Raw genomic sequence first — 26,941 nt, 5'->3', positions numbered from 1 at the left:
AAGTGAAAATGAAGAGAGGAGTCACTATAGCAAACATTGCAACCAACCCTGTAGATTTATAGGCTAATTCTGTAGCTTTCAAACTTTCATCCTGCAGTTCTAGCATTGATCTCCTAAGAGTAAAAAACAGATAGGAAGGCAAGTGCTTGTCCCATTTTGTATGATATTTTTTCCACCCAAATCTTTCCTGCTGTTTCAACTGGAGATTATAGTCCTTGCTTCCTACTATTATAGCTACTGCAAGGAATTATTGTATGCTATCAAATATAGTTTCCATGCAGAAGTAGCTACTACATTCCCTTTATATAGTTTCACTTGTAAAGCACTTTGGTTTGGTTCAGAGTAAAAGCAAGATCACTACAACATAAAGCAACATGACAATGGAAATTAGAAAGCAGAGCATATTGGACAGTATTTAAAAATGTATCCAAAATACAGAAAGGAGAGCCATTACACACTCAGGTACCAAATCGCATACAATTTTAAGAACATGAATAGCCCTCATTGACTTCAATAATATTACTCATATGGATAAGTTTATGTCCATACTTCAGTAGCTTATTGAATTAGCACTTCAGTAGCATCTAATTTATTGTCAAATAAATCTATAGGACAATTTAGCGCAGTACTTTTCGCTTCTTATTCCTCAGGGTACAGTCAGAACTCCACATAAAGAGAAGGGCAGCACTCATCTGAATTTGAAAACTAGCAGGCTTAGCAGCAGACACTTTGTATTGCAAGCCCTAGATAGTCTTTCATGAAGAATTAATAACTTGTAAGATGTACATTAAATAGCTATCATGTTTAATTCATACAGAAGAAACAAATATTTCTCTCATAACATGAGCCTCTGTGGAGGAGCCTCAGACAACAGAGAACAGGTCATTACAGTACTAAAAAACAATGGCACTCTCAAGTGTGATTCTTAAAGCCACTTTGGATTAGTTTTGTTCTTAGCAGCAATCAGTCCTCAGCTGTTTACTGTACTCTATGCACACTATTAAGGCATCACATGACATATACAGGCAGGCTCAATTAAGTCATCTCTGAATGTAAACAAAACCAGGTTTTTAAAATACACACTGACATCAGAGATCATAAAAAGAACTGGAGTGAGAGATCTAATGGAGTAGATACAATCTGAGTAGCTTGATCAGCAGGAGAAGCAGAAACACAAGCCTGCCTCACACTCTGCTAGAATGAACAGGTTAAAGAACAGGTTACTGTGAGGGAAAAAAAAAGGAAAAGATTGTTCAGCTTTCATATCTATTCCTCCTTTGGCTTCTCTACCCAAATATCAGTAATATGGACACCATCTCTAGTGCCAAGGGTGATTTAGCACCGCAAATAAAACCACAACCAGCACCTCGTTTTATATTCTCCAAATGGCAGCCATTGGATTATAATCTCCCGTTGCTGCCAAACCATGCTGGAACAGGAGGTAACAGCATAAAGAGCTGACTGTACAAGGCAGCATTGCGCTGCACGTGATAGTCCTTTGTTCCTGCTGCTCTCAGACATGCACACGCATAGGCTCCAGAATCAGAGGCATAATGAAGTTCTCCAGGTTTATTACTGCAATACACAAGAGCTAGATGTATTAAATACCTCCTCAAACCAGGACATTTTTTATCTAGATAAGGTAGAGTACTAACTTCATACACTCATGACCAAAAGCATTTCTCAGCACATTATCAGGTTGCATTAAGAGGCCACTCTGTCCAAAACAGCTGTTTTCTTAAGACAAGAAGCCCAAGCCTTTCTCTCTGTAAGACTTTCTATACTTTTTAACTATTGACTTCAGTGATTGTAACAGCCAGTTATTTCCTTACAAATTAAAAGGTTCTACCTTAAGAGAACGATAGCACCTGGGTGGGGGTTCCACATACAGCTGAACTGAGCTAACAACTTGCTGCCATTTTTTCCTCTGCAACCACTGCTCTTCCCTACTCAGCTGCTGGCCATGTAGCCCAGCACGCTCTGTTGTGCAAGCTCCAACATATATAGCCTACCCTGAGCCTATTCAACTCCGTAAACCAGCAGAAAAACACCTATGTGCTTTGTCTGGGCTAGTGTTCTGCCGTTCTAATTAACCAAATCAGTTTCCAGAAGGGTCCAGAAACACTGATCCTAATTCAAGTTAAGTGATGGCAGCATAAAACCAGAAACAGGGAAGCTAGATATTGGGGTGGGCAGGCAGAAGTAGGACCTTTCTTTGGGTAGCAGTAAACTATTAAATTAGCTTGCTGCAGTCCTGACAGTCTTCACCAGTAACTGGGGGGTATGACCTGGCTTTAGACTAACAGAAATCAGAATTAATTACTTTTTATTCAATTCTGTGCTACCTCAGCTATCTGCTTCCAGCAGTGAAGCGTCCTATGCCACCCTACGCTACACTTCTGTTCAGAAGAGGCAGCCCTTGAATCTCTGCATAGCTTTAATATGCATTCACATGGACAACATTAAATTTGTTTAGTTAAAGACCAGGCCTTTAGGATGGGTGGAAAAAGTTAGAGCAAAGACCAACCAAAAGCTAGGACAAGAGTTAGGGGTAAAGGCTGAAAGGCACTAAAGCCAAATTTATTCAGGTCTAATCCCACATTTGGGGTTGTGTAAGATCAAGTTAGTAAGAAAACACTAAGGTTTGTTCAAATATATGTAAATCTGCAAGCCCCTGTAATCTTCATAAGGCTCAGAAGTTGTTTTCCTTTGGTCACTGATGCCTTTAATTTGTTCTTCACAGAGGCTGGCTGTAGTTAGCCTTAGAGGCGCATACCCAGTCTGTACCCTCAAGAATAGCAGGTAGTATGAGTGAATGGAAGGAATGAGAAGTATCAGAATGAAAGAAGAGTTGTTAGGACTGGCTGGCTCTTAAAAGTATGAACTGAACAAAAGCACACAACTAGACAGACTGAGAAAGAGGAAGGAAGCCCTCTTGAAAACTGCCAGTGAATGAAAATATTGTTATTTGTGTAATAATTATATTATAATTATATATTATATATTTATACTATGAATCTATTATATAAATATAATAGATAAATATAATATATAAATTAGATAAATGATATAAAACATAATATAAATATCATATAAATATATTATAATTTTATGTAATTGTCCTGGGTTGAGCAGCAGCAGTCATTTTTCTCCTTCTTAGGAGCTAGTACAGTGCTGTGTTTTGATCTTTTGGCCTGGGAACAGTGTTGATAATGCCGATGTTTTCAGTTGCTGCTCAAATGTTTGGTCTGGCCAAGGACTTTCTGAGCCTCATGCTCTGCCAGGGAGGAGGGGAGGCCAGGAGGAAGCAGAGACAGGACACCTGACCCAAACTGACCAAAGAGGTATTCCATACCACAGCACATCATGCCCAGGATGTAACGGGGAGTTACCCCGGAAGGGTGGGAACTGTAAGGTTGGATGAGGTATCGGTCGGTGCTCGGCTGGGGGGAGTGGGGCGAGTTATTGGTCGGCTGGTGTTGAGGTGTTGTATTCTTTCCTCTTGTTATTTCCTTTATCATTATTATTATTGGTGGTAGCAGTAGTGATTTGTGTTACACCTTACTTACTAAACTGTTCTTATCTCAGCCCATGGGAGTTGCATTCTTTTCGATTCTCCTCTCCGTCCCTCCAGGAGAAGGGGAGGGCAAGAAGGGGGGAGTGAGTGAATGAGGTTTGTGGTTGGGTTTAAACCACTACAGTAATAAATATATATATAATCAATAAAATATTTTTATTTATGTAATATTCCATTACATGATAGATTCTTTGACAGGGTCAGTTGGGGTTCAAGTCAAAGAGACAACATGACTATCACTACAGTAGAAAGTGGTTATTACACTGTACTAATGTGAGTTAAAAATGCTGCATCTGAACACCCAGTAAACTGAAAAATGACATTATACAGTCTTTTCACATCTGCATAAGAAAGGCATTCTGGGTTAGTATCATCAGCTTGTTAAACAATTAGCACAACACTAAAGGAGAACTATACTTGCTGTATTGTTTTACAGGTTGGCTCAGTCTTGGCATTAGTAATTTCAGCCACTTCTCAATATGCTTTTTTAGTAACTTTTTTTTTTAACAACAGTTTGGACCAAAAAACATTTCACTATGTTACCCTAGAACAATAAAGCAATGGAAGTTACTTACTTTTTATATGTGTTGTGAGAGACAGAAACAAGTTTTCCACAGATCTGTTAAAACTTTTAGACTGACCAAGTTCCTGCAAATGGGAGATGGATGCCAAAAGTGAGAAATCACAAAATATTTGCTGGTTTAGAATTTCCATGATCACTTATCTACAGACCATATAACAATCAGATGGTAAGGCTGCAGCCCTTTGCTCCCTTCTGTAGACAAGTACATCTGAGGACATATGTTAACATGGTTGAAGACTGTCATTGTAATGTATGAAGATGGAAAATAATCTTTTCAGTTCCACACTCTTTGATGTAGAAGTGGAACTGCTCTGTAGGCAGATTACACAGCAGTTTCTTAAATACAACTATTTACAACACCAATTTGTTGTAATGTATTTAATACTTAGTGGGAAAGTCCTATCTATTACAGATGTTCCTGGGCCTCTGAATCAGAACTTTCATCAAGCTCCAGGTAAGCACATATTAGAATGTTTACAGAATTGCAATGGGCTTCAAACCAGGGCCTGTGGACCCAGTCCAAAATTAACTGAAATAGTAATGTAGTGTGATTTCAATGAGTTCTGAGCCATGCCCTACTAGTTTGTCCACTAGAAATTGTAATGCAAAGGCAACCATCAAATTTACTGTGTTTCACCAGTAATGAAAGTAACACATGGAACGATAGCTTTATAAATGACTACTGAATATCAAAGGATCACGAGATTCTTCAGGATAGAGGTAAGCTCAGGAGCTACAGCCTTCCTGTAATGAGGCACCAAAAACCAGGTACAGTATCCCAGTGCCAAGTAGTGTGGTTAATCACTTCCCTCAAACCAAAAAACTAACTGAAAACTTCCCTCATGACAGCCTCTGACCTCTCCCTCCTACTATCAATGCAGTGTGTAAAAAAATCTTACAAAGGAACATTAGGCAGCATTTATATTGCAATATGATGCTGCAGTATTTGCTATTTCCTGCATTTCTGCGGCTGGCCTGTTCATATGAATGGCACCCTGACAGGTGGATATATATGTATATTTTGCAGATACATACATTTACCGTCACGTTACTTCCTGCTGTGGATTCTGTGAAAGGAGGTGGAGTTGGAGGTATGACAGAAATTTTACTAGAAATTTAAGAGATAAACAGTGCAACAATTAATATATTATACTAATAGATGGATAAATTAATTGTATTCATGCACAGTATCTTTACTATCTGCCTTTCCTGCAATCTAAAGATCTGAGATCCTGTGTCTTTAATAGTTGCATCACAGGTTGACTGCCTGTTTGTAAGAATTATGACTACCTTTCTGACTTTTCAATCTTGGGCTGCTCTAGGCAGAATTATTGATTAGAAACAATCAGGAAGACCTAACTTAGGACAGGCTTTCTAGACTTCTACATGGTTGACATTATCACAATCTGTGCCTGAGTGTTAAAACACAATTCCTGTATAACATGCCCCATCCCTGTTTCAGAGATGTTTTCAGAAAACAGTCATCTTTATTTAGCATACTAAAAGGACATTTCCTTGCCTGGGCCCAAAGCTATTAAAGCCACTTTGCAGCATTCCAGCCATTTCAATTCCTGTAAATAGCCCCTGTCTGTGAGAAAAACTGACATCTTACAGAGTCTGCTACCACAGCACAATCACAGACCCTAAAGGCAGCTAGTGAACTTCTTTTTTGATTGTCTTTTACCACATCTACATAAAAGCAAGTCCTATGCAGCCCTAGTTAGGATCATATCTAGCTACCTATAAGTTTCTGTCTCATGTAGCTATGCCTCACCAGTTAATTACCATAAAACTGAGGCTATCTCTTTGTATCTTATTTAACTTTTTTTCAGGAAGAGGGTTTCTTTTATGCAATATTAAGTAGACTTATTTCATTATATATCACCAGTAATAACTTACATAGGGTTATGCTTAGGCCTCTAGTCAAAGTATTTATTCCATGTAAACTGGATTTGTTAGTTGTTTTAAGCATGGTAAGTGGAAGCATCTTACTGAACAGAGAGCTACTTGTCTACTATTTATTCTAAAGTTATCAGATTATCAGTATCTCCCATTGAGTAAAAAATGATGCTGTTGCTATTATAACTCATAAATAATTTTAATCTCTGCTCATAGTGTGTAAATTTGAAAGATAATGGTGTAAGCAGCTATGTAAAAACTTAAGCAGATATGACAAAAACAACATATGTCCCTTCAAGTAAATAAGATACATATTATTCTAAACATACTTATTCCCTTCCTATGTATTGCTGACAGATAAAAGTGGCATTTTTCTATGATTTTTATTTGTATGCTGAAAGCATTGAAATCTGTTTTTCATTATAAAAACAAACTGTTGGTTAGTTTTTAACATACAATATATCACCTATACAAATTCTCAGTGTCCTAGGACCATTTGTCCTTTTATGAGTCTTACCTCAGTTTCTGATAAGATTTCAAGAGCTTCGCACCAACTGTTTCGTGTCTGCCTACAAAGGAGAAAAAAGACAAACAAACTAAAAACCCACACAGAGGTCATTTAGCAACAGAAGCAGTTACTAACATCTGTATGATACTTTTTAAAAATCAGTGCCTTTCAGGAGCTGGCCTGTATCTACAGGCTCATGCACATGCAAGTCAGGAGTAAAAAAATTACCCCTTACCTGACATACCAGCATACATGCCAAGCAACATGCAAGTTTCTCCTGGATCACAAACCGCATCACAATTTGACCCTCACCTTTCATAGGCAACGTATTCAGACCAGCTCTTCACAAATGCTGAGGACAGCCTCAGCTGATGTACAGGTGCTAACAGGCCCATTCCTACAGGTTAGAAGTGCTCTCAGCCTCCTGAGGTCCAGGAGGCAGGTAGGGCCTATGCACCAAAAAGACACTTCAACCATAACACTCAAACACTATGGAAAGCTTGAAAATGTGTACAAGAGTAGGCACATGGTCATCTCCTGCATCTCTACAAAAAAATTCTTTTCACTTTCCCCAATAGAGACCTTGAACAATCATGAAAACACATGACTAGCTCACAACGCTTTGCCAAGGTCAACCCCTGTGGGGAAATAGCAACCATGTCACATTCCTCTGGTGAACATGAAGGAGCAAGCACTCCACCAGGCAGAAACAATGAAGACTTATAAAAATGTAGCTCCTGAGTGACTGCAAAACAGGAAGAAGAGCTAAATGTGTGTAACAAATGGCCAACTGAAAATATCTGGGGTGGCTTTAATTGCTATTCATTCTTAATACAACAGAAAATAGCATGTGATCCGTGCTTTGGTGTCATTAATTATAACATATTGCTTACTTCAACTTACATCAACTTACTGATGTTCCAGACTTCAATCAGAACTCCAGACCTGAAGCTCTGTTATTAATAAGTAATATTTGGTATCATGATTTATTGCAGAATTAAGTTAGATTTCTTAGATTTTTAATTCATTATTCAGGAAAGGCAATCACTTTGATGAAAGTATTTTTATTCTTTAGATAGAAGCTACACAAAATTAATAAAAAGTATACTGATATAATTTTTTACATGAGAAAAACTGTACTGTAACCTGTATATTTTTCAAACTTCTTTTCCAGGGAATATTCCACTTGTGTTATATTTTCAAACCAAAAGAGGGCACTGTCTCTCCAGGCTTGAAGGACACAACTGCAACGGCGGCTGTGTTTCAAAGTTTGACGGTTTTAATCCCTTTAATTACATTAGTTGGTCTAATCAAAGGAACTAAACAAAACGTATTTCTCCCTGGAAATTTATCTTCCGCATGTCCTTAGATTTTTGTGACTTCAACAGCATTACTATTCGACTAACTAAGCAAAATGCTTCAAGCACCCACAAAACTTTGATAACGCAAGGTGAGAGAGAACTCACTCATTTTACTGGAAAGAGCGACAGTCAGTACCTTGCAGTATTAGGTTTAGTTTCTGAGAACAACTCAGCATTTTCCAATAAGAGACTGTTAAACTAATATGTTAAAAATCAGGAATGATGTTAGGTAGTATTGAATTCCATGAAATCTTTCAAATTTTAAATGAATTGTTGTTGCAGAAACTGTAGTTCAGTTTCTTAATATGCTACCAATTGTCTTTTGTGAACACCTACTACCCAAAATTTGCCTGACTACATTCTTCCATTTATAAACTTCTTCCTGTTCAAGTTTTCCAAGAGATGTTTCAGTGCCTTCCTATCTACCAGCTACTCTATATGTGATGCAGATACAGGAAGTAAAACTTCAACATTTAGCTACAATCAAGCACAAAGTGAAATAGGTGCCTATCTGAGGGGAAGGAGGAAGGAAATCCTCTCCACCTCATTAATCATTGTAGGTGAAAACAAAGACCAACAACCCATTGGCTGGCAAAACACATTCCCCATACAGCAACCCATCCACATCCTCTATAATTTCCTTTAGAGCTTTGTATTTGTAATTGCACTGAAAAGACTGAACACAAGGCAGTGGCACGGCTGGCTGAAAGTAAAGGAACAGTTGTGCAACCTCACTCGGAGTACTGTGTACAGTTCTGGTGTCCTCAACATAAAAAGGACATGGAACTGTTGGAGCAAGTACAGAGGAGGGCCAGGAGGATGATCAGGGGACTGGAGCACCTCCCATATGAAGACAGGCTGAGAAAGTTGGGGCTGTTCAGCCTGGAGAAGAGAAGGCTGCGTGGAGACCTCATAACAGCCTTCCAGTATCTGAAGGGGGCCTATAAGGATGCTGGGGAGGGACTCTTCATCAGGGACTGTAGTGTAGGATAAGGGGTAACGGGTTAAAACTTAAACAGTGGAAGTTTAGATTGGATTTAAGGAAGAAATTCTTTCCTGTAAGGGTGGTGAAGCACTGGAACGGGTTGCCCAAGGAAGTTGTGAAAGGTGTTCAAGGCCAGGCTGGACAGAGCTTTGGGTGACATGGTTTAGTGTGAGGTGCCCCTGCCCATGGCAGGGGGGTTGGAACTAGATCATCTTAAGGTCCTTTCCAAGCCTAACTATTCTATGATTCTATGATTTATAGCTATGAATGTTTTTCTTTATTCCAATCTGTTACCACTTCAAGCCTTAGAACTTTCTCAGTGAAAACAACTGGAGTTTAAACTTTGACAAACAATGGATACAAGATCATTTCCTTCCTGCACACGTATTTTAACGTTTCTGTATTTTTTCATGTCATTGTATTTCTCAGAAGTCTTACATGCTCATTAACTCAAATTGATACGGCCAACAATTTTCTTATTCCTATTACTCATACCAAATAAATTATACTTGTAAATGCATTCTGCTAATTTGTGTTCATGTTTTATCTAGTGCATAGATAGATACACCGAATGGTAATTTCTGACAAATTTCTCACCAAGTGGAAAAAACATTAAATACAGTGGCAAACTACAGTCAATGTTTCATAAAGATGAGGACTACACATGACATGGTCAGTGATTACCTTCACCTGGATATTTCTTTGCTCGTTCTTCAAAAAACCATTCACCAGCCTTTACTTTCACATCTCTGAAAAGCAAACAAAAGGCATTTGAATCAACATTTTCCAAAGTGCATTTATTCCTGTGTTTGGTAGCTATTTAACAATCCAACTATCTTTCTTTTTTAATCCTAACACAAAGCTAAGATTTTATGACTGCTCACTCCATTGATCAATTTTGCTGTGGGTCTGCAAACAAAGTGTTCCTCCTCTCCTTCACCTCCTCCCCCTTTTTCCTATGTAGGACTGCCCATGGAAAGCAATGCATACCACTCTAGGCGTTACTCTGAAGCCAGGAGTCCTGGATCCACTCTAGTCTATACAAGCAAGTTACAGTACAGCCCAGGTACTTGTGCTGCCTGGTGTGCTGACTGCTTACAGTTGCAGTCCAGTCTGAAGAGCAGGGAAAGTCAACAACAGAGGATGTGCTCCCAAGCAGAACTTGGGATGGCTACCAAGGAGCATTAAGCTCCACAACCCTGATGGTGTGATGGCTTCATGGTCTATCTCTCTCCATTTTGTTGAAACCAACATCAGTGCTGCCAATGTCATACACAGACACAAGGATCAGGAAAGCTATGATTAACAAGTATAAAATGGTATCAGACCAAATAGCTCTGTCAAAAGCCAGTCTGCAGCAGATTTGACTCTTGCACTTTGTCTCCAATAGACTTAGATGAAGTCTGCAATCAGAATTAATCCATTATTAAAGAGACAAAAAGAATTTTAACTGAAGAAAGGACTCTCTGGAGTTTTCAGGGTTAAAATTCTCATCTAAATGTCTTACTAATTTTTAGGGCATATATAGTATCTCTGTTCCTTGTGGATTTTCTGACACATATCATAGGATGAAGTCCCACTGCAAAAATTTCTTCAGTGAAGGTACCACTAAACTTTTTCTCTCCCCAGTAGTTAATTTTTTTTTTTAATGAAAATCACATCTTTATTGCCATTCCCTGACAAAATTGCTTCAAATTGGCAACAACATGCAGACAGTAGATTTACATAGGGCTTGCCTCCTTAAGAAAGCAAAACCTCTAAACATGAGAGGTATAGCAATAACCAAAATCCAGCCACAAAATCCCTGGGTCTGCCACTTTACACCTAACCTTACTCTATGTTAAGATAGACAAACTATAGGTAGGATGGTGTTTGCTCTTTCAATGGCTTGATTTTAAGGTATTTTAGGCATTTAAGATATACCTTTGTAAGTAGTAATGCGGAATATTAAATAAAAAAAAAAAATCAAAATCACTACCTGTGTATATTGTACTAGTTACCCCTTCAGCAACTTGCTATGATCTACTGGCTCAGTACTGGGTCAGGGGAAGGAGATCTATCTGCTGTTCAGAAACTAACAACTGTTCCTGTGCTTTGCTGTTATCATTGTCACACTACTTCTGGCCTACCCTGAGGATTCATTTTGCAAAATACAAGAACATTTGCAAAATCCTGACTACATGAAGTGTAACACAAAATTCCCATCACCTTCACTGCTACCAGGACTCCATCCAACATTTTCATTCCACCAGAGGCTTGGTTTCATTAATTGTTTAAAGCAACAGAAACATAAACCAGCATGTATCCACTGGGTAAACAGTATAAACCAGCACTTATCCAAACCAATAACATTTCTTACCCATGAGCATAACAAACAGTGCATTTCCAAAGGCAGGGATTCAGGCAGACACGGCATTCAGAGCACACTCGATGACTGCACCCATTGCATACTGCACCTCTGTTCATCAGTAACCCAAGCAATTTCTGACATCGAGCACAAGATCTCTCCTGGTATTCATGGCTTGCATTTCTTGCCCCTTTCCACCGAAGCTGCTGCAACTGCAGTTTCAGTTTCCTAATCCCCCAGGTAAGAAAGGCAAACAAAAAGAAAAGATTACAAAATTAAACAGACCAAAAACCCCATGTAAATTGCAAGCTAATACCCTGGTTGTGCAATATCATTACCAGTGGGAGATATGCCTCCAAGTTTGACCTCAATTGAGCACTTACTGAAGGCATCTACACACAGCATTCTACACTGTGACTTTGTAAGCAACCACAACAGTGCATAGAGTAATAGCCTGGTACAAGTGGGATTCTGTTTATGTCAGTTGTGCATGCTCAGGCCAGGGTATTGAAATTGTGTATGCAAGTGATTATGTATTCACATACAAAAACTGAGACTAAACAGTGCTCCCTGTCATTAGATGATTCTTTTTACCATTGTTATCCAAGAATAAAATCTTCTATCAAGTAAAAATATTAATAACAAATACACCATCTGAAAGTTAATTAAAAACCATATCAGACCAAAATATCAAAGCCTCTCCCTTTCATTGACTTTGCTTTCATTACATATACCAGTAACCAAGATCTAAATTTTTAACTGTTAGCAAAGAGTTAGCAAATCATCAACAGGTGAAAGATATTTTCTGACCAATTCCAACTTTCTTTATAACCCTTTACTTACTTTTCATAATAATTTAAAATGTCCAGTAATACTTACATCAATATTTGCTGTAAGCAAAGTTTAAGTTTCTACACTTAAGAGACTAAAAATCTCCAACTTTGCAACACAGGTACCCTGTTTTATACAAGGACGCAGTGTGAGAAAGTAGACAAGCTGCAAGGAAATCCTTGCTGTAGCCCTAAAGTAAAGCAAATAAAACGCTGGAGGATTTATCCCTTAGCCTTCACAACCAAGATATTTGCATAGCGTAAAATAACCAAATAGCATCCTTTTCCTAACCAATGACACCTATTGACACTAGTAGCAATCTCCAAGACAGCATAGTGCAGTGATGGATTCAGCAAAATGAGCAGGTATCCAGTGATTCTTAATTCCAGTCTTGGCACAACATAAGTTAAATAAAGCAGCCAAAGAGCTGAAGATGCTCTGTGTTATTAGGCCTATATAGGCATGCATAGGAACATGAGGAGAATGCCATAAAGCCATAACCTACTTACAGAATTTTACTGCTAGCCTTCATAGAATGTTCAGTTGCTGCCTTTAGTTTTTCTCTGAAGGCTATAAGTAAAATTCTCTAAGTAGATTATTCACTGAACAGTATTTGCTCATCTTTACTGAAGAATAGTGTATATTATGGCAAATGTAAGAGGCTCTGGATAACCCTTAGTATTCCCAAAGAATAAAAAGGCATTAGCTAACAAGTCATAAAAAGGAATACATTTGGAATGACAGCAAAGGAGTGTCTTTTAAGAAAAAAAACCCACAAAAAACCAAAACCAAACCAAACCAAAACGATACAAAAAAAAAAAAAAAAAAAAACCCAGAAGAAATCCAGGAATAAGGGAACAGCAGATACCTTATTCTTTTCTCCTCTGTTTCTCTCACCATCTGGTCACGGTACAGGACTTCTAAAACAGCTTCTCGTTCCTGTTGCTTAAGGAAGTTTAGATTGAATTCACAGGCCATTTTCCCCAAACTCCTCTTCTTTTGTAGACTCCTGTCCTATGGTTCTACAGCACCTGGAACGATGGATACTACTTTATAGAGTAGTCTGAGTGGTCTGAGTATTTATAAGTGCCTGCACTCTTACATTTTCGGTGATACGGTTCACTGTATCATACCATTGAAGAGGAAAACAACCATGCCTATCTTCACATAAGTCACCATTTAAGTGTTTCTGCTACCCAGGGAATATGAACAATTAGCAAGGTCACAGCAGCTTGTCTGTTTCACACAAAATAACTTCTTGGTCTTTTCTTTTTTTCTTTTGTGGCTGAGAGTGGTTCCAAAAGAGATGAGAGCTTGCAGCAAGGCTCAGGACTGGGCTTTAACTGTCACCAGAAGGACGGACAATTCACCAAGAGATGGTGTAAAGGAATGGAAGGATTTTTTTTTAATCTGGTCTTGCAGATTTAGGATTTCCAGACCTACAGGATTAAAAAAAAAAACAAACAAACAAACAACCAAACCCAAAAAAACAACCAACCCCCCCCCCCCCCCCAAAAAAAAAACACACCCAACAAAACAAAAAAAAAAACCCAAACATGGTATCATCTCTTTTCACCTCTTCAGGACATTTTAGGTAGTATGTGAAGACCACACTTTGCTATACTCAGACCTTTTATGCAGTAACTCAGATACAGGAGAGGCTTTGATACAGTCCTGTTCTTCAGTCTTACTTTATTTGTCACTTTATACTCAGACATAAGCCTTCACATTTTTTATTCAGTAAACATAAAACAACCAATAAAGAAGCTTAAATTAGTTTTGAACACAGGTTTACAGGTCCCATAATTGGAAAAGCAGTACTGGTTGAGACAAAAACACCCCTTTCTAATCTCATCTTACTGAAAAGGTAAAACATCAAGTTTAAGAGGAAAGAGCGAAAGAAACCCTCTAAGGGTTTCTCCTACCAGTTACCTCAGTCTGTTATGTCTAAATAAACAGTTTAATACCCAATAATGTTTATCTTTGTTAATACACACAAACACTAAAGATTTAAGATACCTATTATTTCCAGCTCAGTGCACTAACAATTCTGGCTCCAAACTGATGATGTTGATGCACAGATAAATAAGAAGTATAAAATTAAAACAGAATCACAACATATTCTGTGACCTTCACTTTTGTAAAAGTTCCAGTAAAATAGGAAATAATTTTAATGTATTTTACAGCAAAGTAGAGCAAGAAAATGATTACTCAATCTAATTCAGCTTACACACCATATTCAGTTTTAATACTACTGTCTGGTGTCTATTACAAGATATAGAAGAGCATTCCATTCATGGTACACCAAATATTAAAGATTTATACATAAAACCTGGGTGTTTCAAACTTAATCCAAATGAAATACACACAGTCAAGCTCTAGGCAGAGGGTCTAGGGAGTAGGACAGCAGGGGGAACTTTCCCAAAGCAGTTACTGATGCTTCACTGATGGACCTCAGCAGAGAATCTGACCAACTATCTGCATTCCTGGATCATTATGTTAAAATACTGTGAGTTTTAAGTTTAAAAAAACACAAACAAACAAACAAAAAAACAAAGGAAAACCCCCACCCTGCACCAAAACTTCAGATACACAGTGACAATGTGTTTTTGGCAGTGCTGGGAATTACTTTACATACAGCTTGCCCCAATCAAGCTACTTAATTTCACATAAAAAAAAAAAAAAAGGCAGCAGGTGACAATTTGTGTTTATAAAGAACAACACATTTCACAGAAACACTGTTAACAAAGAAAAAAAAATACTGGCTTCCTGTGGAAGCAAAAGAGACAGAGATACGCAGAATCATATTTTATTTCCTTATGAACTGCAGTTTAACAGGAAATTACTCAGTTGAAAGCTAAAAAGCCTGAGCAACTTTTTAACACAGTATACATAATTTTCAAAGGCCCCTGCATCCTTTACCTGCTTTCATCTTTTACCTCAAAAATACCTCCCAGGATTGATGAGCATGTTTTGAGCCTTCAATTCAATTTAAGTCAATACAATCTGAAAGAGCAGTCAGCACAAACTCACCGACCTCTGCACGAAGAATACAAAAACACTAATTACAGGGCAAGATACATTTTTCAATGAACTCCTACGATTTCCAAAGGCTAGTATATCTACACCATCATCAGAACACCCTGCAGAAGAGTCAGTACAAGCTAGCAAATTTGTGACAGTCATTATTAGCTGGATCCCATAAAAACACTCTAATGATTTTAAAGAAAATGTATGAATGTCTTGGAAAGCTACTAAGAACGTGCCACAGTAAAAACAGTTACTAAGAGCAACTTCTGCAGTTAAGTAAGCACAGAATAGTTCTTATATCTCCTTCAAATGCTTTATGAAAGGACCATCTCCCTTCTTCATAGAAGAATACAAAGTTTTCCACATTTCATGGCTATTTCGGGAAATGGGTTTCAGATAGCATCTTACTGTCTGAAAAATATTGAGGGCATATAGAATCTTATTTAGAGATGCATTTTTTTATTTTTTTTTCAGCTATTCAAGCTTGCTCAAATTTAAATGGTGTGAGGAAAGGCACAGCTTGGAGCCTCCCCCTTGTTTCCACTCTGCCCTGCACACAGCTACTCCCCCCTGGTGATACGGCTTCTGCTCTAGCCAGAGCAGGATTCTTCAGAAGGGCATTCTACTGCAGCCCATCAGTGGTACTGCAAGCACCATCATTATAACTAGTTGGTCAACTGCTACAAGTGGTGTTTTCAGTAATGATCCTCCTTGACAGGAAAAAATAATCTTAAAAACCCCCACAGGTGCCCTCCCTTCACATCTACCCACTGAACCCAGCTAGCTAGCTGTTTTACGTAGTAAGCTAACCTCAAGGCCAAGCGTCTTCTACATGAAACCAAAAGCAGCAGCAACCTCTGTTGTAAATACAGTGACACTTCTCCCACAAAGCTCAGATGAAATATTTTGTTTAAACATTCTTTTAAGTTACGTATTTAAAGTAAAACAGCATCAGGCACCTTGCAGATGGATCAGTAGCTTTTTAAAAATATCATGCAAAGTCTCAAAGCCATTGTAAAGAAGATGGGACAACCAATGTGGTGACACCTTAAAAGAGGGAGAGATGCACACACACAGTGCAACCTCAGAAGGCCATATTTTTTTCTATTAGGCTAAAACAGTATGCAGCTATATAACTGAACATCAATCAAAAGGCCTGCCTTAGACAAGATTAAGTTTGCAAAGGGTAGTTTAAGTTCTTGAACTTAAAAATGCCCAACTTAGCAAGCTTTTTCTCAAAGTGATTTTGCATGTAATGTATTGATCTCCATTCAGATCCTTAAGCATTAGCAAAATAATTACAATTAAATAAGTATAAATAAGGTATAAATAAGTATAAATCTTCTAAATTCATGGCCTTCATTGACTTGAGATAACTGGACTACTTCTATCCATTAATCCAGAAGATGGATGTAATACATCAGTAGCTAGGACACAGATTAAGAATATAGATAAAAATTATCACAAAAACTACTGTAATTTGTGTCTATTTTCTGTTCTGTAGAGGCCAATCACATAAATTTATTCTTAGTTAAGAAAATTATAAGTGTTACTTTGCACTACCTAGCTGCAGCAGTTTAATTTTCACATCCTTGCATGCGCACATGGAAATTACTTAAAAGTTCTTTGTTTTTTGTTTTTTACTTTAAGTGCTGGCATGGCATGTCATTAAAATCACAAGACATAACTCTGGTAAAATATTATCAAACAAAACCCAAACCCAACACAAACACTTAAGCTCCAGTTATGGTCTTTCCATGAAATCTTTACAGTTTAAAAAAACCCAACATCCCAGTAAGTAAAAATGCATCCCCCTGTGCAATGTCATATAGAATAGACTAAAACAATGCCCTTACCTTTTCAGCAGCCATCAAAGAAAAACAGGTGGAAGTAAACTGCCTTTAAGAGATGAGTAGCACTCTACTTATCTTTCCTTAAAGAAAAAAAAAAATGGTGGTTGTTCTCCACCCCCTTTCCTTCCTTTGGACACCAAAATTAGGCTGACTCATGTAGAGAGGAGCACCCTCAGAACAGCTAAAAGCAAATACACTTAACAAACATCTCTAATATTAGAGCAGCTTTCCCCAGGTGTCTGGTTTTGTTATCAGCAACAAGCAATCAAGAGAAGTTACTCCTTTTTCTAACATTAAAAAGAGAGCGAGCACAAAAGACTATAAAAGCTGACTGATACCATCAAACTATGCTCAGCCTTCAAGCCACACACAGGAAGAGAAGGCTTTGAGTTCTACATCATTTCTTTCTCTGGCACTATGCATGTGAAAATCTTACTAACCTCATTGGCCCCAGGACTCGCACAAAAAACTGTTTGTATCATGAACAGTCCTTTCCTGGAAACAAAATGGTTTTCAGGTTTGAATGACAAAGCAATTAATGTAAAAAAGTTTAAAAGAATTTTATTTTTTTTTAATGTGCCTGTGAAAAAAAATAACCCCAAAACCAAACCAAACCTCATAACTAGAAATGTGATCTCAGATAATGATTAAAAATTATAATATTATTTGGATTAGTTATCCCAGTTCAATCTATTACAGAACCAAATGGGAGTGATAAAGTTCAAAATTACATCCAAGTTATTTCAAAATCTGCTGTTCCTGGAAATCAATCTCCTGTCTCACTCCTGGCTGTACCAGATTAACTGTATATACAGTGCAGCAGTCCTTCTTAGTTAAATAGGTTCAGACATTTCCACCTGTGCGTGTCAAATCTAATTACCTTCTACAGCTGTATTACCAAAGAGAAAGTAACTGTTAGTAGAGCATAGTTATGTTCAACAAAGAATATTTGGAAGATATGGGCCTTCATTTCAGGTGAAACTTTAACTAAGTGAAAGCCCAGAAATAACTTGGGAACTGTAACTACCCACAGCAACAGATGTGTAGTATCACAAATCCAGGTTGAAAGACACTAACCCTACCACCAGCTTTCCCCCAGTATTTAACCACAGCCTTAATCACCACACTTCCACCTCATTGTGTTTTTCCCTCTCACCCCTGGGCATGGAAAACTGCTGCAGGATTTTATACCTGCTAAGAACATGCCTAAACAAGCTCCACTTGTTCAGCCTTCCCATAGACTCACCTTCCATCTCTGCTTTCAGGCTGGCAGGAGCAGCAAGCACAGGCTCAGAGACGAGTTGAGGGTAGGCTGAGCAGCCAGCCACAATCCCACCACATCCAGCAGTGAGTGCTGCCTGCAGGGTGCCCCAACACACTCCCAAAACAAGGGGACTAGCTCTTCTGCTTCAAGAAACGCTGGTCTGACACAGGACTGCAGACAAGTGCAAAGCATATAGCAGAGGTTCACTAAAGAGACAGGCCTGAAGCAGAGGGCCCATTGGTGGAGGCCGCAGCTGGGGCTGGTCAGGGCAGCTCGGGCCTGTTGGCACTCAGGCCCTGAGACTTTAACTCCCTCAGCCTAAACCTGGACACAGCATTCCTTGCAAGGCCTTACTACAGAGAGCGCAATGGAAATGCTGCTTCCCATGTCCCGCAAGCTATACATCCATTTACACATCCCAGCATGGCGTCTTCCCTTTTTTAACCACATCATAGGATGAATTTAGGTAAATTGTACCTCCCACACCCCCTTACTCCCTGCTCTATGGAACAGCTACTGAATGAGCCAGTCCTGCCCTGTCTGCGTTTATAGAGTTGGTTATTCCTGCCTTAGTGCACACCTTGCACTTGCCCCCTGTTATTTTTCCCTTCATTCAGGCTATATTTCTAGTTCATCTATGGTACTTTGACCCTGAACAGCATCTCCCACTGCCTAGAGCAGCTCTCTGAGGTCAGTATCATCAGACACTGGCACAACCTGATAACACTGCACAAACACACAAAATCCATGAACTGTGAAAAGCGTGCCCTTTAATTTCATTAACATCCAGCTGTAAGAATTCAGGCATTCTTCATGTCTTTCCACGTGTTTGTTTGTGGGGTTTTGTTTGGGGTTGTTTTGTTCTATTTTGGTTTTTTAATCGTTCCTGTGCATACATGACATGCCCAGGTCTTCAAGTTCTGTTTCCAGGAACAAGATGCAGATCCTCCTTTCTGGGGAAGGACCTGCTGGATCTCCCTCTCGGCAGGCACGCCTGCGGGACACAGACGGCGAGCTGTCTGTATGCAAAGCTAGCTAGCCGTGACAGGCAGCTTCTCCCTCTCTCAGGCTTTCAGCCGTTTGATACTGCCGCGCTGTCGCTATGGAAACCGCGCCATCTTGGCGGGCGCTGGGCAGAGCCTATTGAGCCTCCCATTACTACGCGCCCAAGTCGTAATGGAGCGGCTGCGAGTAGGGTGTGCGTGTGCGCAGGCGCACTGCACAAGCTCTCCAGTACCGCGGAGCCGGTGGGAGGCGCAGGCGCAGGGCGGGTAGCGGCTGGCGCGTGGGGCGCAGCGTTGCGGGGGTGGTGTCGGTTGCGGCGTGAGGGGCTCCACTGGGAAGATGGACGAGTTCCAGCCGGGGGAGGAGGTAACGGGGCTGTGGGCAGCGGGAGGGCAGCGTCGGGGCTGCCCCGGCTTCTCCTGGCTTCCCCTTTCAGTGCTGGCGGAGGGGCTCAGGTGGTACCTGTCTGCCCGGACCACACCCCTTGGGTGAACCCGGGGCCTCTGCAAACCCGCCCGCCGCTTGTACCCCTCATCGCCCCTGTCACCTGCTGCCCTCCGCTGGTGTGGCCCCGGGCGCTGGCGGCGTCTCTGAGGGGCGCATCCCGGGTAGCGGCTGGCGGCAGGCCCAGTCTTTGTTCCTCCTCCGGGGAGCACGGCCGGTAACCGGTGGGCCAACCCGTTGCCTGTGTTTCGAAAGCTGGCTGACTCCTTCCCTGGCAGTGACCCACGCCTGCCTCTCCCCCGAAAGCTGCCGCTGAAAATCGCTTAGAGAAAACGCTCCGGGGGGTGTCGTGGCCTCTGCCCCCCCTCCCCCCAGCGGGGTGAGGCAGTGTGCTGTGGTAGAAGGTTTACGGGTTACATCAGTGAAAGACTCGCATAAGCTAATTTTGTGAGGAAAGAAAAGTTCAGCCAGGTAGTCCGTATGTTACAGGGGCACTAGTGAGACATTGTACCCCATTAACGAAGATAAAGAGTCGGATAAATCAAGGGCCTTTATCACAGTAAGTGACTGCCCAGCAAGTGGTGCTCTTGCCGAGGGGCAGTTTTTTGTGAGCTGTGACGATTTGCTTCATTGTTCTTAAACAGCTGCACTGTGACTTGGTTAGACAATAGCAAAGCAGTGTGAAGGTGGGTCAGGCTTGTGCTGTTCTGAAAGCCTTGTTCTCATTGCTGGGTCTGGCCTGTGTTATACAGTTACAGGTTTGGGGTTTTTTCTTTAACACACTTGAACATCCTTCTTAGAGCTGTTTCCAAAAACATCTTCAGAGTGATTAAAAACCAAGGCTGCTTTGCCGTTTGCATTTGTTGCCTGGGAACGCCCTGCTTAAACAAGGTACTGGAAACATCACATCTGATCTCCTTGTGCCAGATGGGCAGTGTAGGTAAAGAATAAGCTGCTGATTTAATACAGAAAGTGCTTATATCATCGTATTAAAAGATGGACTGGTATTGTTGTGTGATTTGGCAGCTCAGTTATAGCATATGAATCACAAAGTTGGATATCAGAACTTTGCGTTCTGTCATGCAGCTAAACCCATATACTCTGTGATCCCCAAAAAGGAAAACAGTTAAGAAGAACAGCAACTCTAGAACCAAATTCTTAAATCTCTGTATGGCTCTTTCCCGCTTGTTTCAGTACAAATTAGTCCTCAAAATACCTTTGAGAATTTGAAATTGGGTTGAATTTAATTCAGTTTGCTTTGGTGAACCTTGTTTGTGCTCACTCAAAGGCGTTTCTGAGCAGAGTTCTCGACTTCACAAAGAAAAAAGCTATATGCAGTTTATCATCTTGCCTGACAGTATGTTTCATGTCTGCCAGCATGTCTGGCATCCATATTCTTAACGTACGCTCTAGGGAAGGAGTATTTTGATAATTGGTGCTCTTTTTCGTTTAAATATACTCATGCTCTTTAAAACACAAGCACCTGTAAAATTTAGTACCATGAAAACAAATGAGGCGTATTAAAGTTAAATCAAAGTCAAGAAGCTGAAAATAAAAGCCAGTTTGCCACAGCACATGAAAGCTTTTACAAATGTTGATGTGTGGGGACAGGTTGGTGCCTCCAAATAGAGAAAAGGCATTGCTTGTGTGTATCCCGCTGTTTCTTCTCTCAGAGAACACTCAGCTATTCACATCTTTCTGAATGTCACTGAAGCCAGCCAGACTGTTCTGAAACCTTCTGGCCAAAGGTTTGTTAATAGAATCTTGACATTCTGAGCAGGCGTAACTACGTCCTGCCTGCACACCTGAGTTACGCTGTCATTCGTATTTGCCAGCTGGAGAAGCTGACAGACCTGCCAGTGAAAACTCAGACAATATATACTCCATGAAGTTCAGTTTGAAATCCTTATTCAGTCTTCTGAAATTAATTAATTTGTTATGTGCATTTCTTTTGTCTGATTCATTTCTTCTGGTTTATGAGGTGAGATACCAGCAGTAAAACCAAGGTGCATGGGTTGCTGCCATGCTGTGTGGGGTCCCGCTTGTTTTAACAGCCTTACATGGGAGGCAGCAATAGCCGAGGCACTCAACCAGGAAAACATACTAACCATACAAGTGTAGTTTTAAGATTAGTAAAATGTTGGGGCCTTCTCTGTGCTTAATCTCTGCTCCCTAGAGCCTGGGAGAAGGCTGAGGTGGTGGGAAGGACATCAAACTGGATTTCCCTTTTTGTTTCCAAGGCACTTTTCTTTGTATCCCCAGCTGAGATTGTCATTGCAGTTTCTCCTTAAGCTGTCAATGTTTTGTATGTGTCAGTGCCCTGGAGATGTTGGTTTTGTTTTGTAAGCTGTGCTTGCACACTGAGCTTACCTCTGCAACCCTGCTGCAAACTGTGAACATTAATTCTTGTTGTAATATGCGAATATACATTTACAGAATTGCTGTATACATTGTTCTAAAATACTACCAAGTTAAAGTTTGAGAACTTTGCCTCTAAGAGCCAGCCAGTATTAGTTCACCTGTTACTTTTCATTAGCTTGCTAAGAATGTTGCCTGGGTTCAGGGGGACAAAGGACATGTGGGCAAATAAAGGAAGACTCCAATCTCCTGACTTGCAAGAGATTGACAAGCATAAATTAAGCTTCTTGTGCGTATTCTTAACAAAGCTTGAACTCTCAGATCAGAGAAGTGCATCCACTGATTATTTAAAATTCTGCTTTTTTTTTGTAGACTTCCTTTGTTGTCGATGAAGTCAGTGCCATCATTAAAGAGGTAAATTAACACTTTAATTTTGTTGGTGTGAAAGTAGAGTATATCATATGCTGTGTGCTAAAAGGCATTCAAGAAAATGTGATAACTGAGATGTGATAGATTTCTAGCTAGGTTGCTATCGAAGTATAATTGCTGATTTAACCAGTGTACATACTTTAAGTGGAATTGATACCCGGCTTTAGTTGTGATAAACATTGTAAATCCAGAAGATAATTAAAGTAATTTCATATGCTTCTCTCTCATTGCAGTGTATCCTTATTAGAATTTTTTAGGTTAAACCCTGTGGAAATAGATTTTATGTTTCAGTAACGTACAGGGCTTTTTCTAGGCTGTCTCTATGTGCATGTAACTGTGTGTGTTTGAGTTGCTTTCCCTCCAAAATGAGTTGGTTGTTTGGGATGTTTAAACTGTTCTTGTTGCTAAGAAACATTAATTTCCTGTCTAGAAAATTTCCAGAGGGATTTGGGGTGGGGTTCTTATGTCCAGAATTCCTCTTGTAGACTAAACTAGCGCAGTCTTTTTCTCATTGCAAAACAGCCGTTTTGGTCACTCTGTAAATTGAATGCACATGCTTCAGTGCATGCTCGTGTCTCTTCTGAATCTGAAATAATTTTGTGGCTATTTTTTAAAAACAATTTCTGTGAGGAAAAAATGTGTCAATGAAACCATGCAGCTTTAATGTACTTACCTGTATCTTAAAGGGGAAACTACCCTCATAAGCAAAAGTGGTCTATTTGGCTGAAGGCTACTGCTGTCTTAGTAACCAGCAACCACATGGGTCTTTTGTTTCAATTTGGGGTTTTGTTTCCCAAAAATGGTTCTGCTGACAAATCTGAATATAATTTCTATAGAGAAATATGTATGAATGAGCTGGGGTTAAATTTTTGTAATAATTGAAAACACGTAAAACAATCAGTATGGACAAGCAGGATTTAGGAATTTTTCTGTGGCTATGGGGAATGGGCTAAAGGGTGCCCTGTGAAGCTTATTGTGTGTACTTGTTGCCAATAGGCCATAGAAAGTGCAATAGGTGGTAATACCTACCAGCACAGCAAGGTGAACCAGTGGACAACCAGTGTGGTAGAGCAGACGCTGAGCCAACTCACAAAGCTGGGGAAGCCTTTCAAGTATATTGGTGAGCTCAGTTTTCTCTTTGCTGTTAAAGCTGGTACAGACAAGTGCACTGATGGGTGGGGGTGGGGGAAGATCTTGGCAAGAACTGTGTCTGTAAACTACTCATAAGTGTGTATGTGTGTGCTATGCTAAGTAAAAATTGAGCTAAATGTTAATTGATGTCAGTGATAGATTAATAAAAGCTTCTCTACTAACAGTGACCTGTGTGATTATGCAAAAGAATGGTGCTGGGCTACATACAGCAAGCTCTTGCTTCTGGGACAACTCCAGTGATGGTAAGAAACACAACTGTTGGACTTTTCAGCTCATCCCCTTAAGCCTAGGCAACATACTTTTGTGTTTTCCCAAGTGCTGTAGTTCTGGAGTAATAGTAAATATATTGGTGTGTTTTCTGTGTGGCCGTGGTGCCAGCCTTGCTACATATGAACTGCTTAGCTGTTTTGAAAGCTGCATGCTTAAGGTTCTAAATGTAAATTACAAACCTGCACATAAGGGTGTGCATGTAATCACTGTTACACTCTTCTGTCTCTGAAACCCTTTTTTGTATTTGTAGGGACCTGCACTGTGAGATGGGAGAATAAGACTGTGTACTGTATTGTCAGTGCCTTTGGACTTGCAATCTGATTGCCTTGGAATCATTCACCCTTCTCTTTTCTACTCCAGCACCTAAGTCCACCTCTACTCAAACTGTGAATACACTGAACAACTTCTGGTTTTAATGTACTTTTTTAGTAGCTTTTTTTCAACTGTAGAAGTGTGAAAACATGCTGTTACATGGTTTATGTTTGTTCTTAGTATCCTAGCAGTGTTGCCACACTGTCTTAACACTTCAAGAACTTCTCTTCAAGGTGCTAATACTGAAATCTGCTGCAGTGCACACACTTTCTCTAGATTTCTTTTTTAAGACCAATCTAAATGAGACACTGATTTTCATACTTTGTACTTTTGGTTAGCATTAAATTATTGAAATTCATAACCATTGGTGTGATTCATTTAAACTTCACTCTTGATATTTAAAAAGTTCCAAATCTTCTCATTCTCTTCAAGGTAGCTGAGGCACATACCAGAATGCAAGGCACTTCCATAGTTTTGCCCAAGTCACTACAAAATTGCAAGAAAACTAGATGACGTTTATTAGGAAGTAATTTGTCTGCATTTCTAGTACCTGTTTAATCTGATTGTATGGTTTTGAAGGCATGGAATGATAACAGAAATAACTATCTTCAGCGAAAAAGGGCAGATAAGGTTTTCACATTTTAGGAGTGCTCAGGAAGCTGTACGTGGGTAACCATTCACTCCCACAGCCAGTTATGGGTGTTGAGTAGGTCTTGAACTTCCCTGTTATCCTCGCTGTTGGTTTTGGTGGTGGTGTGTGATGAGTTCTGATAGTTGGTAAAACATGAACCTTTCTGAAAGGGGGAAAAAAAAGCCTCAGGGGGACATGACTAAATAACATGTGAATAAGTCTCCTGCCTTCTAGAGTAAAGCTGCAGAGGAGGAACATGTAAGACTTGTTTTCAGCATAGGCTTGGGTAAGTTTTTCTTTGTCAGCTAATTGAAGAAATGGGAGCATGCTGTAAATTTCAGGACTACCCCTATGAACTGCTGTGCTGCTGCTGTGAGCAGTAGCTCAGTGCTGGTGAAGTTGAAAGAATTACTCACAAAGCCAGTGGGGGAGAGGATTCCAGGCTGGAGGCAGTGTGAGTGACCTGCATTTGCTTATGTTTAGGAAGCCCCAACACACATTTTCAGAATCTGGTTCTTGGCTGATGCCATTTTCAATGAGATCACTGCTGATGCAGTGTGTTTCCATCATCTGGAAGGATGCAGTGCTGAAAACTCCAGTGCCAAAACCTCCAGTGCCAGCAGAGGGTTTGCTTTTCATAGTGCTGGCTGCAGGGGTTTCTCTCTGCTGACTGCTCAGTGTACCCAAACAGACTGCAGAACCGCCCCCACTCCACGCTGGGCAAGGCTTTGACTCTTCCTACCCATTTCTGCTGTCAGCAGGTTTGGACTTTGTACCATCAAGACTTTGAATACAGTTTAAAGGCTGACATGTTTCTGTTAATGTACAAGTTTCAAAACATACCTGTGGATGTGTCTCATTTATGACAGGTCACTTTATTCCAGCATATGTCCTAAGGAGTGTGATGGAGCTATACAAAGTGTATAAATACAGTAGAGAGCTTTAGCACCAGTTTGACAAGAAACTTAATGCTGAGCATTCAGTGTCAGAAATGATACAACACCTGTAAAAAGAAAATATGAAAACAAAGATTGAATAAAGTGCCTGGAACTAGTCATCAGGGTGAGAGAGAAACTTGTTATAAAAAGAATAGATCTTTAATCTCTGAATTGCTAAGGACATTTGTATTTGATCTGGATGGTTAGATACTTTGTCTCCTTTCCATCAGCATTCCAGAAGGTGGCTGGTAGCGAAGCACCTCCTTAGCTGCTTGTTTACATTTAGAAGAAATAGTTTTGTGCACTTTGAGTCACTATTTACTTTTAGAAACACTTCACTTCTTGGTCAAGCTATTCAGACATTGCTTGTCCTTTGTTCATGCCAATAATAGCAAAGCCCTTGATTTTATGTTGGTTTTTTTTCTTTTTGCTGTTTGTTGGTTCATGAAGGTGCTAAAGCACAGACAAAAATGTTTGTGATGCTTATCAGTGTAAGAGCTGTATGGGAGGAAAAAACCTGGTAACATTAAGTTTTACTCCAGAGGTAGATACTGGTTAATCTCTGCTGCCACAGCCTCCTGAATCTCATCCTTATGCAATTAACCAAGTTTAGATATGCATAAACTGAAATAATAGATAGATGTAAATTATGAAAATGGTGCTAGAAGGAAAATAGAACTAAGCTACAATATAAAGATATAAAATTTTATTATGAACATATTTAACAATGATTATGCACATGAAGTTGTCCAAGAAACTCAATACCCAACTTCTGCTTAAAGTAAAATATTATTTTTTCCTTCATATTCCATATTAGCATGAAGTTTTCCAACATAAATGGATAATTTGCTGTCATTAACACATTTTCTAGATAGATACACAGGATATTCAACACATGTCCTCATGCACACTGTCTCAAAGCAGCATTTAATTACAGCTTCTCATTAAACAGAGCATTTATCTTACACATTTTGATACCATTTTGGTACACAATTTTTCCGTATTTTCATTTTACATATTTACAAACTTCTCAAAAAAGTCTTACAGTAATGCAAAGGTTGTTATTACTGGCATTAGCAAAAGGAAACGGGGAAGAGTTGGGTGGCTGTAGATACCAAGTTTTCTTTTGGCTGGGAGAAAGACAACAGACAGAAGCTTTCCATA

At 39.7% G+C, this 26,941-nt stretch overlaps 2 protein-coding genes across 18 annotated transcripts in view; one reads left to right on the top strand and one right to left on the bottom strand.

The window, feature by feature from the left end:
- SYTL3 (synaptotagmin like 3) overlaps nucleotides 1–18,367 on the bottom strand; it is a 35,187-nt gene extending 16,820 nt beyond the window's left edge. For 2 of the 17 annotated variants that reach the window (XM_065680657.1, XM_065680674.1), the window contains exons 1-10: nucleotides 17,855–17,999; nucleotides 17,415–17,469; nucleotides 16,978–17,054; nucleotides 15,031–15,130; nucleotides 12,960–13,122; nucleotides 11,273–11,488; nucleotides 9,598–9,662; nucleotides 6,577–6,628; nucleotides 5,196–5,268; nucleotides 4,153–4,225 (exon numbers count right to left, since the gene is read on the bottom strand). In XM_065680657.1, coding sequence (XP_065536729.1) covers nucleotides 4,153–4,225; nucleotides 5,196–5,268; nucleotides 6,577–6,628; nucleotides 9,598–9,662; nucleotides 11,273–11,488; nucleotides 12,960–13,069 — 589 coding nt within the window. In that variant the 5' untranslated portion in view covers nucleotides 13,070–13,122; nucleotides 15,031–15,130; nucleotides 16,978–17,054; nucleotides 17,415–17,469; nucleotides 17,855–17,999. The other 15 variants (XM_065680660.1, XM_065680665.1, XM_065680661.1 and 12 more) reach the window with 15 other exon arrangements.
- A 1,108-nt stretch (nucleotides 18,368–19,475) lies between these two features.
- DYNLT1 (dynein light chain Tctex-type 1) lies at nucleotides 19,476–24,569 on the top strand. The gene is made up of 5 exons (XM_065680656.1): nucleotides 19,476–19,609; nucleotides 22,418–22,459; nucleotides 23,471–23,594; nucleotides 23,791–23,868; nucleotides 24,147–24,569. The coding sequence occupies exons 1-5, from the start codon at nucleotides 19,583–19,585 to the stop codon at nucleotides 24,215–24,217; spliced, it is 342 nt and encodes a 113-aa protein (XP_065536728.1). The 5' UTR covers nucleotides 19,476–19,582; the 3' UTR covers nucleotides 24,218–24,569.
- Nucleotides 24,570–26,941: the final 2,372 nt, after the last annotated feature.

The sequence above is a fragment of the Lathamus discolor genome, chromosome 5, assembly GCF_037157495.1.
Source record: "Lathamus discolor isolate bLatDis1 chromosome 5, bLatDis1.hap1, whole genome shotgun sequence".
NCBI lineage: Eukaryota > Metazoa > Chordata > Aves > Psittaciformes > Psittacidae > Lathamus > Lathamus discolor.
The sequence above is the reverse complement of the archived record's forward strand: the minus strand, read 5'-3'. Positions and strand labels throughout refer to the sequence as shown.

Coding starts and splice junctions, on each gene's coding strand:
- DYNLT1 (XM_065680656.1), top strand. CDS start 19,583: ATGGACGAGTTCCAGCCGGGGGAGGAG. Junction 22,460..23,470: donor TCAGTGCCATCATTAAAGAG/GTAAATTAACAC, acceptor TGTTGCCAATAG/GCCATAGAAAGTGCAATAGG. Junction 23,869..24,146: donor CTGGGACAACTCCAGTGATG/GTAAGAAACACA, acceptor TTGTATTTGTAG/GGACCTGCACTGTGAGATGG.